Here is an 18,288-nt window from a genome sequence, read left to right on the forward strand (position 1 = left end):
AATTACGAATACCTATTTTTTTTTATTATTTCCATTTTTGAGCTAATTATTCGTTTTTTTTAGCTGCCCTCGTTATTATCAGTTCACCTCGTGCTGAAAATGTAACGATATTTGATATGTTTAACTGTTTTTATTTCTTATTTGTTTCATGTTGCAACAAATTCCTAAAAGAAGACTTTTTATGCGTCAGGTATGTTAAAGTTATTTTCTATATATGTTTATAATAATAAAAAAAACACATTTAAATGTATCTGTGAACAGCAGTATGATATAACTGGAGTGAATTTGTTGGCCCTTTAACCGTGGAGGTGCAGCGGTGCAGCCCGGGGCGCACTGAGGGAGTCCGGGCGCGTCGGAAACCTCCCCGGAGGGGCCCCATGTAATTCGATGCACGCTGTTAAAGCTTAGAGTATATTGTCTTCCCTTTTCGTTTATGAAGCCTCCACCCACCGGCCCACCCTACATTTAGCGGATCATGTGACTCGGGGTAAGTCATTTGCAAGTACAACAGTTCTCTGTGCGCTCCCATTCATTTCCTGAGAACTGCCCGAGCTGAGCAGCTGAGAGGCAGAAGGGTAGGGGAGGGAGCCGCTCACACACTCACACATACACACACGCACATTCACGTAGAGTGAGAGGAGAGAAGAGGAAAGGGAGAGGAGACGAGACAGAGAGGACTGTGGAAAGGAAAACAGTCTCCACGGCTCTGCAGCTTTTGACAAGGTCTGTGCGTTTTTTCTCTCGTCTTCTTCTCTATTGCTTGTCTCCCCCCTGAATGTCTGTTTCATTCGTCACATTGTGCTTTGTGCTTGTGTTGCTCAGCGCACCTCATTCAGCTGTCATTGCTCTGTCAAAGCGGATGACATCTCACATCACCTATGGCATTGTGTTTGGTGTCCCTCAATGTTGGGGTCGAGAGAAACAAGAGACCCCCTGAGTGATGGTCAGTGGGCATGAAACCTCTGTTGCCAGTGCGTGTTCATGGGTTGTCATGAGCACAGAAAACAAAAAGTGATCACACTCAGAGTGAACAAGAGCATCAGCTGGACTTTAACACTGGAGATAGTTCTGCTCCTCTTGAGTCAGATGGGCTTAACAGTGTTGAGATGTTGTTCAGTAACGCTGGATCAGTGTCTTGATGGGAGGACAAGGCACTGCAAAAAGTTTACTGCTGCTCTTTGCATAGCTTAAGAGTTGTTTACGCCTGAGCGCGCAATTTCCCTGGGTGTGAGAGAGACCGGCTTGTTTGTCTCAACTCCAACCAACCCCAATGGTAGCAACGGGTTAAACATTAGGAGGCTCGGGTAGCTGAGGAAGGACGCTGGTGTGTGTTTGGGGGAGTGTTACAGGGGTGGTGTCTTGGATGTCATCGGTGGCGCTCTCACTTCCAGGGTAATAGTCATTGGTATTGATGGGTGGCTGTCACCACAGCAAAGAGCCACCAGGGTGGGGAGGGTGGCCGGGGGCTGGCCCTTAGCTGTTATTTTCAATTACAGGGGTCCAGGACAGAGCTGACAGCAAAGGCATTTGTACATCCAGAGAGGGAGGAGGGAGAAGAGGAGGAGGAGAAGAGTGTGGGTTGTGTGTGCATTTGTGCAAAGGGGTGGGTGGGCAAAAGAGAGTGGGAGGGTAGGAGAGAGGAAGGTTGGAGGGGGCTTAGACTGTCCCCTGCTCTGGGGTTTGATGTGGAAACTAAGCTCTGACCTCTGTGACTTTACCCACGCGATGCAGAGAGGTCCTGACTTGTCTTTATCAGGGTGTCAGCTGTCAGGTTGTGGTTGACTGTTCTTGCATTCGTAGAAAGTCAATTGGTCAATGTACTCTGCATATCTGTGTGTGTTTTCAGTCAGGCGAAAATCTTCCTTGTGTTAGATCCTATACCTATAAATGTTCCTGGTTGATCCAAGGGTTTGAGTACATTTTCCCTGTACATGTAGGAAGTAATATATCTATCTCTTGATCTCCCCAGCAGGGGAGTGTGTGTGTGCAGGAGTGGATCAGACCCCCTGTAGCTCTTGGATGTTCAGGGAAGGAGATTAGTGCCCATTTAAAGTCTCACTTGAACTTATTCACAAAGGACCGCCTTCTTTAGCATAAATACACAAGCTGATTTTATCACAAGTGTTGCTTTAACATGAACAGGGAAAAAAATAGCAGTGTAGTTTGTGCATTGATACATTGCTCAAATGTTTTTAAGGACTGCCTGTCACCGCAGCAGGAAGTTGGTTCTGTCTATTTATTGTCCTGTAGTAATAAACAGACAGATAATAACAGGTAATCTAGCATGTTTGTTATCGCAATTTTAACCGATTTTTGTTGTCAAACAACTGTTAAAATAAAATGTTTTTATCGGGCACTTGATGTTCAGTGCTAAGCATGGTTTACATTATAATATCTTGCTTTTATAGCGTTGTGGTATTTTTATTACAAAATCAAATCATTTGTTGTTAATGAAAATCTATAAAATGAGCAAAAGTGATAAGTGGCATTTCTGTTTTCATGCAATGAATGTCTATGTTTTTCCACACAACCCTTTTTTCATTACTTGAGAAACCTACGGTTGCCCTCTGCCAGCAAGCTGATTGGCAATGTGCAGCAGCAGGTGGTGGATGTGTGCTAGGTAAGCTCAATACAGCTGCTTAAGCCAGCATATTTTCAGTGTTTCCAATATAGTCTACTTAAAAAGACTTAAAAAAAACAGGAGTTTATATTAAAAATCTTAATGGTTATGAAGCTAACATTTCGATAACTAACAAAGACTTAGGTTTTTCTTTGAGGTCAGAGATGCCTATCTATAATGGCACTCGCTTTTGATCTCAACTAATTTTCTCTGTGCAAATTTTCCAGTTAGGCAGACAGAATTCCTCAACATATACACAAGATTATTTTGTTTGGCATGTTATACCAAACATGAAGTAATTTTGCCGTTCATGCATCAGTGGATGTTCCTAATCTTTTTTTTATTAAACTCAGATGTGAATTAATTTAACATGTAAAACTGTTTGAGGTTTTCAGGTGTAACAGTAGCGCGAAGAAATATCTCATTGCAGCTGTAAAATATTTCTCTTCAAAGTGACATAGACCCATTTAGTTGGTGCCAGTATGTGACTTTGTTGGTTAAATCAAGTGTAAGATAATATTAAAAGTCTCTATATAAAAAGGAGGGGTGTTAACATTTACACATTGCATCTATATGTGGGATTCTTATTTTAAAGTGAGACAGGATATAGTTACCAAAGTATATAGTTACCATTTATTGCTACCTTCTGATCAAAAATCTTGTCAGGCTTTTCAACCACAAACATCTGCAAAGTTCTTATCACTGTTTTTAGATTGCCCCTTTGGACACGTTGCAGGTGCTTCAGTGGTCACTGATCAGGGAAACTTCAGACAGTGATCTTCTGCAGCAACTAGCTAAAAAAACAAATCAAATCAAACCCTTTTCATCTCCTCAGACACCTCCTCCAGCTCTACACAGGGGAGCCCAATGTGCTCCCAGGCCAGCTGAAAGACATATTCCCTATAGCTTGTCCTGGGTTGTTCCTTGGGTCTCCTCCAGGTGGGACATGCCTGGAACATCCCCTAAAGGAGGCATCCATGGAGCATCAAAAAAAGATGTGCAAACCACCTTAACCACTTCTCTCAATGTGGAGGGAAGGGGCTCTACACAGAGCCGATACCTGATAGAAAAACTCCTCACCCTACTTAAGGGAGGGCCCAGCTACTCTGAAAAGAGAAAGCCCATTTCAGTAGCTTTTCATGCCATGACCATAGGTTTAGGGTAGGACTGGAGGCCGACCAGTCTGAGACCAACAAAAATCAAGGCACCTGATGTCACACCGGTATGGCAGGGCTGGGACTTTACACTGGAGCCTCTGGGTGGTGTTTGTTGCTGAACACCTGTTCATCATTTCATCCTTGCTGAACCTGGCCAGGCCAAGCACAAAGGAGTGATGAGGGCTTACCTCCTCTAGGGCAACCATGAGGGTGCAATCCACTGCAAAGTTGATTGGGCAGCACTAATGCTTAAACTTGGTCTGGGAATGTGGAATCATACTTAGTCTATATTCTCTATCTCTATATTCCATTTATGTAAATGGAAATATAGTATTTGTAAACATAGAACATGGTCTAGATTGGCTACAGAATCTTTGAAACACCTTTTGTTGATTTTTAACCCTTTGCTTTCTTTGTAAGGTCAAATAATCTCCTTATATTGAGGGTCATCTAATCTTATATGCTTGATGTATTGTTTTACTCTGAGTGTAAACTATACAATCAGAGCTAATCAAGTGAATTTGGCTAATTTAATTTTGATTCAATAAAACAAAGCTTCTAATAAAGTTTTCCCCTGTATTCAAAGGATTCTCACATTCTGAGTTGACAAAGCCAGGCATGTTTTTGAGGCTGAGAAGGGGACAGCTTATAATGGCTTTTTCACAGAAAACTGGGACTTTACTTCAGCTATCAGTCGGTGTTTATGCAAGCATTGGTTTCAGCTAACATTTGTGTGACAGGTGCAGACGACACAAACAGGCTGAAGCTCTTTCAGATGACTTTCTGTGTTCGTTCCCTTAGTCGATTTGATAATGAGTTTGCGGTTATAAAAGCCAGGAAAATGCAATTTTAGAAACTGCAAGTCACTAAACAGAAACCGTAAAATAACTTGTTCTTGAAACTTTTCTCTTACTTCTATAATTGTTTCTTTTTTAATCATGTCATTTTAAAAATGTGACTAGGGCATTTTTTTTTATCAATCCGTTGATCTTACACAATGACTTTTGACTGTCTTTTCATAAAGGTAGCTTTAAATAAACCTTTTAATACTTAGATCTACAATATAAAACTCCATTCAGGAAGAATTCTACAGATTCAGCAAAACATTATGCAGATGACTGTTTCAAAAGACTTAGTGCTTTCATGATAACTGACATTTTTTTTTATTGCCTGGGGTTTTTATAGATATGATCTGTGCATTGATCAGAGATAAAATAACTGGAGTAAATTAGAAAACAGTTTAAATGAAGACACTAAAGAAGGATCAAATCAAAACCAAATCTTGGTTGTCCTGAGAAATTATATAAGGAAGATATGTTTTAGTCACAGATTAAAACTGGTGTTAACATGTAATATACAAGGTTGTATATATAAAGATTGTTATTTTTAGTCTAGATTGTTTGATAGCAGGTTTGAGCATCCCTTCAGCTGTTTCTCCATCTGAGCAGCCGCTGGTCCAAACTTAGCAATAACATTAATACACTCAATTAATCTGAACGATTGCCGTACATCATGGTGCTTGAAATAGGTGCTAGTTAATGAATTGTGTAAGTGCTCACAAGAGCCTTGTAAATATTTTATATTAAGGAAACAATATCTCAAATATAGCATCATAAAAACTTTTATGGCGAGCTTGCGTCTAGATATTTATAATAAATTTTAAGCAACCCTGCAAGCAATTGACAGATATTTGTGTGTGTATGGCAGAGTTTCCAGCCTTAAGAGTATCTAATAAACCGACTTTTTTAATATGCCTCACTTGATGGACATGTTTAAAAATACACCTAATTCATTCAACAGGATGATGCAGCACACATCTTTTATTTTTATTTTTTTCCCAACAGCTTCATCTAGCTAGCCACAACTAGCTTTACCACAGCACTGTCCAAGGACATGTGATAGAGATCTGTGCAGGTTTGTGTTTGTGGAAGTCAACTATAAAAGCCAATCATGAACAGAAAGACTTTATCAGTCTATCAACATTGCTCTGCCTTGGAGCTTTAATTACTAGGTGAGATTCCTTCTCTGAAGACATTCTCTGTTGGTCACAAATCACAACACACATGCAGACCTGAGTGACTCTTTTAAGCAAAATGTTATAGTGTGTTTGTACTAACAACATATAGGGACCGATTAATTTTCATGGGGATTGAATTTCCCGAAATACTCCCTAATCAGCTGGGTTAACTACTGACATATTGAATGACTGCTCATCGATCCGAGAGGGGGGTTATGGAGCGTATCTGCATTGAACACAGATAGACTGCAGTGTACTACACTATACTGCTGGATTCCTTTTGTAACTATAGAAAGACACTGAAGAAGAAAGGAGAGTAGTATAAAAGAGGAAGGGCACTTCCAGCATCTGGTGTCCATGGAGATGAAGTTGGTCTTTGATTTTCTGAATGAAAATGCACCGATATGTACCCTGTTACACATGGAATAATAATTTATTTAACTGTGACTACGGTATTTGAAATTTCGACAGAGCACTGTAAGTTTTAACGATTGTACTCTACAAATTCAAGTCTCTGTGCTGTTATTTCATCATGTCAGACAAAAAGACAAAGTGTTCTCTCTCTCTCTGTGTTTTCCTCTTGTGGATGCAACCTTTGACCCAGCTCTCCAGTCCACGTTTGTTTACCAAATTGAGTTAAGGCTGTCCAAAGAGTTCTGGAGCGTGTGTTTTTTAGGGACTGCGAGAGAGACAAAGTGCAGAAAGTGTTGCGCAACAACAAATAGTGTTAAACAGTAGTAAAATTTGTAAAAGAAAAAAACACAAAGGAACATGGGACTGAGTATCTATCTATCTATCTATCTATCTATCTATCTATCTATCTATCTATCTATCTATCTATCTATCTATCTATCTATCTATCTATCTATCTATCTATCTATCTATCTATCTATCTATCTATCTATCTATCTATCTATCTATCTATCTATCTATCTATCTATCTATCTATCTATCTATCTATCTATCTATCTATCTATCTATCTATCTAAAAACATTTCTACATTCATGACGTTTCTTGTTGTTGTTTCATTAACGTCATCCTCTCTGGGGTTGCACACTTAGATCTAACAGGAAGTGACTCACTTTGCAGAGAGCATGCCCCCAGACTCTGATTTAAAGTTGCTTGACATGTTTTCATGGCTAGGGTGGAAAGGTATGCCAGCGGAAGGGCTTTCTATCTGCAGTGTTGTTTCCTCTCTCCACCCTGTGTGGAGTTTTACCTTACCAAATATGGTAGGATGACAAACGGAAGAAGAAATAGCAGAAAGCCAAAGAAGAAAGTAGTGAAGGATCACTGAACCTCAGCGCTTTCAGAGGGTTTTTTGGATCAGCTTCCACTAACAAAACCTTTGGGGAGCTTCCTCTCTTCAGCATCGCTGCAGATGGCTTTTGCAGACCTGTGTAAGGATGTAGCACAGTTTGCCTTTAGTTTCAGGTTACTGCTGGTCAATTCTTAGGTGATGAAATTGTGAAATAAAGATTTCCACTAGCTCTTTGACTTAACCAAATGCAAACATAGTTACAGCCTATGAGCAATGTTGCTTATCACTTAACTCTTTTCAACCTGGTATAAACATACCGGAGTAAAAAGATAAAATAGTCGAAGCGAAGGCGTGAGATGAGTAATGGAGGTAAACGTAGCTGCTGGCTTTCATGGAGTGGCTTTGGAGCTCTGGCATGGGTCAAACTGAAGGGAAAAACTTGCTGAGCGAAAATAACTGCACACGCTTGATGTAATAAGTGTCAGTGTGTTGGAATGTTTTGGTTGGTTCATTAATGTCCATTTCCATGTGCAGGGTGTTGGAATGAATGTGGTTGTGTCAGCACAAAGTAAGGTTAGATAGGATGTGATGCTGCATCTAGAGGAGACTGTGAGGCTGTTGAACTCTAGCTCTCTCACAATAACCACTGTGCATTTTATGAGACATACTGTGGAATAGAAAAAAAAACATAAAGAAGGGGAGGGGGAAATAAAAGCGTTTCAGCTGATATCGCTCTGTGAGCTGTTCATCAAATATACTGTAAATGAGTCAGGGTATTGGTGCCTGCTCATGCTTGCATTATAAAGATACTGTAGAACATCTAGGTCGATCTTTGAGAGTGCTGTTGGATGCACATGGTCTGTGATGCATGCACATTACCAGGTATTGTGAGTTCTATATAAGCACAGGACATATGCAGGGGGAAGGGGGATTGCACTTAGACATAAATGTTAGAGCACTTGAGAGCATATATACAGGGTTGTAGCCGGAGGGGTGAAAAACCAAAACCTGCTCTAAGAATCCCCCATAGTAGGGCAGGAGAAATGCCCTGATGGTTAAGGTGGGCAGCAGGGAGGGTACAAAAGAAGCAGCTGCATCTGCATTTTCTCCTACAGTTAAAAGCATTTATGAACTCACTCTGTCAATGTTTGTTTCTGCTCCAATTTGGATGCTTTTTTTTTTATTTTTGTTCATCAGTATTCATACATTGTATGGAATTCTACCAATAATTCTGCTACATCGGTTTGAGACTATTAAGCACTGCACTGCAGTCACATCGTTTGCAGACCTGTGAACTGAGAGTAAATAAAAGACTCGAACTGACTGCATTTTTTATTGATCCACTGCAACTAACCTTTTTCTCTCTCTCTCTTGTGCACGACTTAGCTCAACAGCCTCAAAATACCATTACAAAGTTTAAGGGGTAGTAGAGTATCTGTCTTTACAATGGTTTAAACAAGTACCTCTCATATACCGTACATTCAATTTATTATAATACACTACTGCTGACATCGCGGTTTAACTATACATCCACTCCAACAGACAAGACATTATTTCTGCAATATTTCTGACCAAATTTAGACTAGCTTTCTTGGTGTTTAGAAATTTAATATAGGGTTCACAAGTTTCGATTAACGTTTTAAGGAGTATGAGTCTTTAGATGGTTCGGTTCACGTTTGATCTCTCAGATTTTTGTATTTTGAATCAGTTATGACTAAATGTGATCCAGACTCACAAAAAACCAGTGACATGCCCATTTAGTTAAGCACTGATTTCGACTTCAGCACTGTAGTGACTAATAATTAGCTAGTTGCTGTACTTTCACAGTTACCACACTTTGTGTTGAAGCGCTTTCTACCCAGTCAAGATCTAGACAATCGGATCTTTTTCTCATCAGTCAACACACCATACCTAAGCTCTGTCTGGTATTGTTAACAGCCATCTTCAACATGAAAGGTATAACTGATGAAAGGAAACAAAGTTCACAACATTTTAGTTTAATTCGGTGTAAACAAAAAAGGTGTAGGAAAGTATTTAAAAAGAAAACATGTCTCATGACATGTTCAGGCATGTCTGCTCATCATTAAGACTGCAAGAGAGCCACAGAGAGCAAGACTTCTAGACTATTACAGGGAGTCCTAATGAAGTCCAGAAAGTTACTTTTTTATGGTTTTGAAAGGTATTCGTAAGTGTTGCCAGCCTTTTTTTTATTTCAGCGTATTTACTTTCTTTAGGGAACGACCATGCTGTTTTGCTTGTCCTACAGTATTGTGCTAATCAATGCCTGTCTGTCACACACACAGCAACTAATCTAGATATAAAACAAGAAGGTATTTATTTTTTTTATTTTTTTAAACCACATGTGAAACTACAGTAAGCAGACAATTAGAAAAGCTATCTGTCTACACTTATAACATTTGCCACTGATTAGAATGTAAACCATTTTTGAATATGTGGGGATTTATTCACTAATTTAGAATGTTTTAAGCCAATATGTCTTCAACGGTTAACTGTATCACACAGGCAACTAAAGGACTACCTACATTTAACTCTGCAAGTGAAGATTCTTAAATGTAGATACAGGATGTCAAGATTGAGGAACCCCATTTTTGAATTCTAGGGTTTAAAACAGCAACCTGAACCTACACTTAGATACTATCTGCTGAAAACAAAATAACCTCTATAATATGGAGTTCACTTGAAGAATTATGATTGATGTTTTATTACTGCAAGATTTGGATCTATGGACTGAATTCTGTTCCATTGTTGTTGCAAGCAAAGAACACTTTTTGTAAATGGAAATAAAAAAATACAATCCAAAAATGAAACTAAAAAACTTATTTAAAAAAAACTTTTAGAATAAACTTTTTTTCTCAGATTCAATTTGTTCAGATTTCTCATTCCTAGTTCATTGTTATGAATTACATTTTTTCAAACTCAATCTGAAAGAGATACAGTTGAAAATATAAAATATGTAAGCATTTTGTGAGAAAAAAAAGATTTCTAGAAAAATAAAACATGGGAAAAATTTATCTGAGAAAAAAGCAAAGTTACTCTTAAAACTTTTTCACTTCCAGATTGCATTTTTTATTTATTAATTTTTTTTCCAAATTTCCACCATTCTAAACCTTTTCTTTGCTATCAACATTAATAGAACAAAAATTCTACATTCAAAAAGATCTAGACTTCAGAACATGCTGTATAGCACAAAGAACATTGGCACCTCATGTGAGGTTTTTGTGTCAGAGACTTTTTTAGACACCCAGCCACTAACTCTTCTGCACTGAGTGGAGAGCACATGCAGTGTGTGTGCTGGTTTCTTGGAGGTCACCAGACTATGTTAAAGCCAGAAGACCTTTCACTAAATTATCTCTCTATGAGGTGTTTAGCTGCGTCCAATTGTGGTTTCTCCAACTGTAACCATGCTAAACATTTAACTAATTCCTTCTTCTGCTTACATCAAAATTGTTGCCAATTGACTGTAGACCGTCTGGAAGGGTGTCGCAAATTGCTTTGACTCAGAAGCAGAGGCTGGTTCGAGTAAAGCCACCTAACTTTAGGGCTGTCACAGTCACAGCTTGTTTAGCTTCTTCTCTCCTGCGTTTGAGGCACATGATGCAAGAGAATGTCAGACTTCTGTTTACTTCTCTATGGAGCGTTGTGGAGGAGTGTACGTGCATGTGCAGTTGTGCATGGCTTGTGTGTGCACTGTAGGTGTGTGTGGGTGGCTGTGTTAAATGGGCATCCATATCCTTCTTTCATGGGCAGAGCTGTACTACATGGGGGATGTTGGAGTGGATGTATGAGTCTGTCTCTGAATCTAAGATAAAATGGATCACTATGGGTGCAGGGAGAGGTCACAAGGTTTATAAGCATGTGCGTGTGTGTGTTTACCAGATTGTTGAACAAAGCAGCAACTCAGGAAGTCAGCTTTGTCAGAAGTGCATTTGACACACAGACGTAGACAGACAAACCAGACAGTGACCGACTCTTCTTTACGCTTTGAGTGTTTCCTCTCAGAATCAACAGCTTCTTCATTTCCCACAATTTCAAAAGAGGCAGAAGGTGGTAATGGTGGAGGTGGGGACCTTACACAATGTCAAAAAGACGGAGAAAAGAAAAACACATTTTTCGAATAAAAAAGGAAAACAAACAAAAACAGATTTAAAAAAGTATTTGGTTTTTTTTGTCATCTAAAAAGCTGTCTAAATTATGATTCACATACTACTTAGCGACACATACTTTTGATTATTTTCTCTGGGTGTTTCTCTATGCATATGTGTTAAGAGGATAAAGGCAATGGACTTGGGCTGCATCCGGCGACCTCATCCTGACAGGATTACTGATACAGGATCCCCCTGCCCCCTGCAGAAATAGCACGGACCCAAGGGCAATCCACCAGAATATGGGAACTTCCGTGGGCCTTTCTGTTGTGCAAGCATTTCTTCATTTCTTCTGTGGGTGTGTATGTGCATGGGGAGGATTATGTGTGATGTGTGTATGTGTGTTTTGAAAGTTATCTGTGTATTTACATAAAAAAAATCAGCTTTATAAAGCTTCTTCCCTCTCAGGTTAAAAAAAAAGAAAAACACCAAACAAACAAATATTACTTCAAATGATGGGAAAATCTTTTTTTAATTGAAAGTTACCCTCATAATGCCATTACATAGGCTTACGTCAAAGTTTTATGAGCAAATTTCCTCATCATATACTTAACTAAAACCTTCTCCCAAAATAACACCAGTCCTGTGTTGAACAAGATGCTCTATTAGACTGAAATAAGAGCTTATTGTTCTTTGTTGAAGACATGTGATGCGCCACACGATTGGTTACACATCTGTTTGGTAAATAAAAAAAAAATAAAAAAATCAAGAGAATTCATAGAAAGGAGAAAATTGACAGTCATTCCCACTGTCTCTGAAACTGCAGCAGTGTTTGCAGTGAGCCAGTGTTCAAGTCAAAGCGGGTCAATATACTGTAAGAGGATGATTTGATAAAGAAAGCTCTTTAGTTCTGATAAAAATGATTCCAGCATTGGAAATCCTGCTGTTGTTGGCTTTCGCCATACCTTCTGAGCTAAAACCTCTTTGCTGCCAGGAGAGAATGCCGATTAGTTTAGAACAACTGTTCCTCGTCTATAAATGTCACGCTGAAAGCCTGGAAGATTGATTTTGTCATGATTATGACTTATTGAGAAAAGCATGTTATAGTACTTCACAGAAAAAAGCCAATATTTGAATATGTCTGTGACACATTGAAAGGTTTGTTGAGACTGAACTTTCTCAAAGTAGAACCTGGTGTGAATTCTGACGCAAGGATCAATAAAATCAATGCCAATCTTTTTCACCATACTAGCTTCAACCATTTGTATCCTGAGCTCATCTTTAGAGCTGTCTCAGTACATTTTATGTCTCTACTTTTACACACAGTTTTTTGTGCATATGACAATATCTGATATGCATTTAGTCAATGATGTTCTAGTCCCAACAGGCTTCTGGTCTCAGAGGGTGCATCGTTTGCCTGATGACTTGCTGAAAAAAATGTTTTTTGTTGCATACTTTTCTCTAATCATGCAATACTGTAATGTGCAATATAGTTTTGTTTGATTGGTAGGTCAAAATCAGATTTTAATCTTTAAGTCAAGAAATATTCCAGAATTAAAATCTCATATTACTGTATATTGTTCTATAAGGATAGTACCAACTACAATACTTGCTCATTTGTAGATTTCTGAATACAATAGAAATCATCCAGTTAGGGAAAAATGGTAACATGGTATAACTGGTGCTTGAAATCATTTTGTTTCTATTGGATTAAAAAAGAAAATAGACTAAAAAAAGGGAAATAATACAAAGTAATGACAAGAATTTGAACTTCAGGTTAATTTATCAGTTTTCCCACCTGAGTGGAAATGAGTAAGCAAAATTGTTATCTGTATTGCAAAGAAGATTGTTGCCTGCTTAGCTAAAAACTTGCTTTAAAATGTTCCATAATATTTTTTGTATTCTAAAAAGGTTTATGGATCTTGCTGGAATTATTTACCCAACACATGACAAGGGTTTTTATAATCTATTAATAGCTGCGTTCGTAGGGAAAGTTGTCTTCGTCCTCTCTGGACTACAGCTGCTCTCTGAGGAAACGTCTAGAGTTTTTTAAGGTAAAAGCATCAGCTGAGTGCATTTTTAAGGAGGTTTTAACCCTAAAGGGAAGTTTTCTCCTCTTGCTGTTTTTTTAACAGTGCACTGCATATAAGCTGCTATTTGATGCCATTGGGCTTGTCATCTGATAGAGAAGTCCTCGCTTTTAAAAGGAGCGAGGCTGAAGGATTCTGCTCTCTTGAGTCCGGTTCAGAAATATCCCAGAAGCATCCGAAAGACTTTATCTCGCCGCTCTTGCCAAGAAAAATACAGCTTATGAAATGGAGGCCATTCACAGAGTGCCAGGAATGATATAAAAATGAAGATTCTGTCAATATCAGTAAATCTAGAAGCATAAGGGAAAACACACATATTGTCTCAGAGATGAGAGTATCTAGCATAATCAACAGTGTTTACCTGGTATTCTCTGGCTGAGGGCTCGAAAGCCATAAAAGGGGAACTCCACCAGTTTCACATAAAGGTCACATATCTCATTATGGGGAGTACAACTGTACTCAGCGTGTGAAAACAAATGCCTTCTGTACCCCTGGAGGAAGGTTTACATGTGGCATTACGAGGCCTGCTGATGTTTAATGACAGCTGGAGGCGTATTTCATGCAAGAGGAAGACAAATGGCTAAGATGCGAATGTGAATAATAAACAATGATTGGGCATGATCTGGAAGTCAAGAAAAGCTATTAGTTGTGTCACAGGAAGTATGTGCCCTTAAATAATTGAGGCTGAATGCATGCCGTCAAAAAGGACCTTCCAACCCTGTTTCCTGCTTTCAAAGGGTTTAAGGAAAAAACAAAGAACTTTTTTACATTTTGGCCACATGTTTAAGTTTCTCCTTCTCCTAAACAGTGAACCCTTCACCCAATTTCTAGCTTTTGAATGCCTCTATATATTTTTCTGCCAGAATGTGCCTTTATTTCTACAGTATACTTAATTGCCCCTGCTGAAGAAAGTATTCCCAGAACGATGATGAGACCACCGCTGTGTATCACTATGTGTTTGATATACTCAGGATGATGTATTGTATTCTTTTCAAGCATGTATGGTGATGGTTGCTCAGGAGGTGTGGATTCCTTCTGTAAGCTGCTGGTTTGAAGCTTTGCTCAGTGCGTCTCCGTCGTTGTGTCTTGCCTGCTGTTGGTGATCAGTGGGCCAAGTAGCAACGGTTGTCTGGTAGTTAACCTTCTGTGACTGGGTCCCAAGGTTACTGTAACTACAGTGGAACTTGCCATCATCAGCATGTGAATGTTTGAATGACTGAATCTAGACATTGGTGTCATTAGACTTGACAAAGTGCTATATAAGTACAAGCCATTTAAGTCAGGATTTTGATCTCAATTTCTCCTGTTTGGACTTTTTTTCTTTGTTCCTTGGTCTTTGGGATACTGTTTGTTTAATGCCTTAACAGAACAACTGGATTTATGCTGTGGAAAAATATACTTTAGATATTAGATGATTTCTAAATTTAGTAATCCAATCTGGATTTTATTTAAGAATTTAAAGTAAAGGGAGATGAATAAAAATTCACTCTACAGTTTTCAGATTTTTATTTCGAAAAATGTTTGAAACCTACCTCATTATCTTCCGTCCACTAACAACTTTGTGTTCTCCATGATATACATTTCCCATCAAATACACCTTTACAAATATTTTTCTGTTGTATAACAAAGATTTTGTATAACAAAAGAATGTTTAAATATTGTTGCGAGGGACTGTACATCTTATGAGAACAAAAGCATCACAACACTAAATTATAGTATTAAATATTAATTAAGGTGTATCATTCTTTGGGATCAAAATAAATGGGAGGTTAAGCTGAGCAACAATTATTACATCCTGTGGTGATGGGGGAAAATTGACTCTATTTTTAGTTCTAGATGTACTCTAGCCATACATAATAAGATACAAGAATCACGTTGTGACATTTTAAACTTAGCAAACAAGCCAAGAAAAACAGACCACATTGGAAACTTTCAGACCATAACAATTTCTAGCAGAATAAATATTTTATCTATTTGATGCACAAAATCTTCCGGCTTTGCAGTTTACCAAGAGAATGTTTGAAATAAAAGTCTTCTGACCTTTTCACCAAACCGAGTACCAGTATCTATCTTTGTGAGGGTTTTCATTCATTTTCAATACTGCAAGGAACTTGAATGGCAGAAATAGGCCAACTAGAGGGCTTGGTAATAAATTAAATAAGAAAACTGATGTTTTTCTTGCTTTTGCTTATAGAGAACATTTAGAATACATAGTTTGAGTACATTTCTTAGAATTATTTAAAAAGGTTTTGAATGGTGTCCTTTATTATTTATTATGGTTCACACATTAACACACTAACAGGTGCATAGTTGTGAATGTAAAAAGCTTTAACAGTTTTTTTTTTAAACTTCCTGTACTGAGCGACTGAAAAGAGAAGTAGAGTAGTGCACTGTTATGCTAGTGGTTGTAGGCCAGTTATCAGGCTAATCGGTCACATCGGGGTGACCAGAGGCTCAGAAGAGGGAAGTGAGCCTCTGCAAAGAGGCCAGCGACAGACAGTTCAAGCAAAACACAGGAAATGCTCATCCGATATTATCCACCACCTCTCTACTTTCTGTGTGTTTGCACTCACAGCTTTGCATAATCGTTTTTCCTACTGTGTATTTTGATGAAATTGTTTTACCCCTTTCTATCTGCCCGGTGTTGGATGGTGGTGTTTGGGGGGGGGAAGAGTGGCTGCTCTTGCCAGCCACTCTTCAACACAACCTTGCTTGCTTGTTTTCCTACCACCTCCCCTAATCCTTACCAATCTGAATTCAATGCAGCCCACCCTTTCTCCATCCCCTCTTCCACCCCAGCTTGTAGCAGCAGGTCGGGCCTCTGTGACACAGATGCAAGCGGTTGCTGTGGGCACTCTGCACGGGAACAAAGTATTGGTATGGCCCTTCTGTTGCGCCAGGTTTCTGCTCGCTTTGTGCTGTTACATGTAAGATATTCACATGAGAGCAGGAGATAAGAGGGAAAGCAGACACACTTTTATTTTGACAAAAGTGTGTTTCAGTTCCCTTATATAACAAGAGGGCATCCAGAAACTTTCTCCATGTTCCTATTAATTAAAAATGATGTTCGCTATCCACTGCATAAACTCATACGCCCTTATTTCATCTGCTTAGGTACTTTTAATAGTGCGGAAGTAGATAAGCTGATTATGAGTAACGTAAACAAATTATTTACTAGCCAGAATGGATACTTTCTAATTATAAAATTGCTTTCTGTTTATTGCTCTTGAATTTGTCATTAGAGTTTTCAATAGCTTCAAAGTTCCCAATTCTTTCTGTCCACAAATGAACCTGACTGGGACCATGATAGCACATGTCCTATTTATCTAATCCTAGGTTAAGCTGAATCATTAGTACCAGGTATACAAAATCCAGCATATCAGGTGGTAATAATACATCACTTTGCCCACTGTCTGTCTAAAGGATAAGAAAGAGGGATGAAGTTTCAGTTGCCCCTTTTGGATCACAGACCTACAATAAAAACACAACCAAAAACCATTCAATGTACCATTCAACTTTTAGACTGAAAAGTAAGGTTGGCAGAACTCTGGAGGTGTGAATGAAAATGCACAGAATTTCACAGAGAAGAAAGCATAAGATATGTATGGGGTTTCCCCTAAATCTGTCTGACCATTATAATGTTCTTCCTGGTGTAGGCAGTCTAAATACACTCAATGCTTTTAATAGAAGAGAACATATTATGAATCCTTCTTCACCCTATATGGTATTATCTGAATTAGATCGTGTTAATGAATTTAGACTGAAGATTACATGTACACTGAACGATTCAAGATGATGGACGAACAAATGGCTGATCATGGATTGTGGCTAATATTTGCTCTTCATTATATCGGAACCTTCTTAGAAGGTTCTGACTTGAATCAATATTATTCTTAAAGGTACATTGGAGATATGTTTAGCTTTAGGTGGTGTACATAAAACAGTGCAGTGGTTTTAAAATATTTGCAGTTTAAGGGGCTGACTCATTCAATGACCAAACACGAGTATCTGGATGTCAAAGCAATGTGTCAGTCAAGAGTTATTGCCTCTTAGGCTTATCTAACTCAGTTAAAAAAGCCACTTGTTGATGCTGAATCCTAGTCCCACCAAACCCACATATACACAGTAAAATAACACTAGATTTCATAATATTTGGAATAAGAAGGCTGCCATCCAGGTCACCTAATTTGTGCATAGCTTTATTCATTTTTCTTTACCAGAAGTCCAACCGCAGGAGGACTTCTGGTTTTGCGGTTATATATTTTTTGCGTGTATATATATATTCTCCTGCAGTTGGACTCCTGCAAGTCCAACCACAGGAGGTTGGACTTTATGATGCTCAGCACCAGAATTAGCCATAATGCAGGACAGCTTTTCTGCGAGCATGACAACAGCAACTGAGCGATGTTGCAATGGAAAATAAAAACGTACCAGGGAGCACACCTTATATTCTCAGATGTTTTAGGCAAAGCCATCAGAAATTGTTCACTGGAGAGTATCTTCAACCATGGCCGCGGGAAGTGGGTCCCGATCACCACTAGGGGTTGCTGGAGCACCCCCTAGTGGTGATCGGGAGATTGTAAAAGATGTATTAAAAATACTTTCCACAATTTATAAATCCATCCATCCATCCATCTTCTTTACACGCTTGTCCCAAGTGGGGTCACGAGGGGTGCTGGTGCCTATCTCCAGCAGTCAATGGGCGAGAGGCGAGGTACACAATTTATACATTTTCTTATGAAAATTTTGAGAAATTATTTTAACTTTTTCATTAGCTGTATTTGGACTTTTATTTAATTATTTTTAGCCCCAATCAACACAAGTTCACAGAAGTTACATTGTCACAGCAATGCCAATCAAACTATCAATCGCAGAGTAAGGAGGTATCCCGATCATGGCAGCAGACTAGTAAATGTACATATTCTAATGACAGAAACGAGGAGGAAATATGACAGAGAAACTAATTTTGTACTTGTCTGCTCATCAGAGACTTTATCTCCACAACTTCAGAGCGCACCTGAACATTTGGACACCTGTAA

General features: G+C 38.7%; 1 protein-coding gene across 2 annotated transcripts in view; it reads left to right on the forward strand.

The window, feature by feature from the left end:
* The first annotated feature begins 693 nt into the window (after nucleotides 1-693).
* The window catches only part of klf12b (Kruppel-like factor 12b), a 57,927-nt gene continuing 40,332 nt past the window's right edge, over nucleotides 694-18,288 (forward strand). Inside the window, exon 1 of one of the 2 annotated variants that reach the window (XM_038302374.1) lies at nucleotides 694-723. Coding sequence is in view for 1 of the 2 variants with exons in the window: in XM_038302373.1 (XP_038158301.1) it covers nucleotides 7,177-7,195 (19 nt within the window). In the remaining variant the exon portion in view is untranslated. Of the gene's footprint in view, nucleotides 724-7,161; nucleotides 7,196-18,288 lie in introns of those variants that run through there. The other variant, XM_038302373.1, reaches the window with a different exon arrangement.

Source organism: Cyprinodon tularosa, unplaced genomic scaffold, assembly GCF_016077235.1.
Source record: "Cyprinodon tularosa strain WSP-4 unplaced genomic scaffold, ASM1607723v1 ctg49, whole genome shotgun sequence".
In the NCBI taxonomy this organism is placed as follows: Eukaryota; Metazoa; Chordata; class Actinopteri; order Cyprinodontiformes; family Cyprinodontidae; genus Cyprinodon; species Cyprinodon tularosa.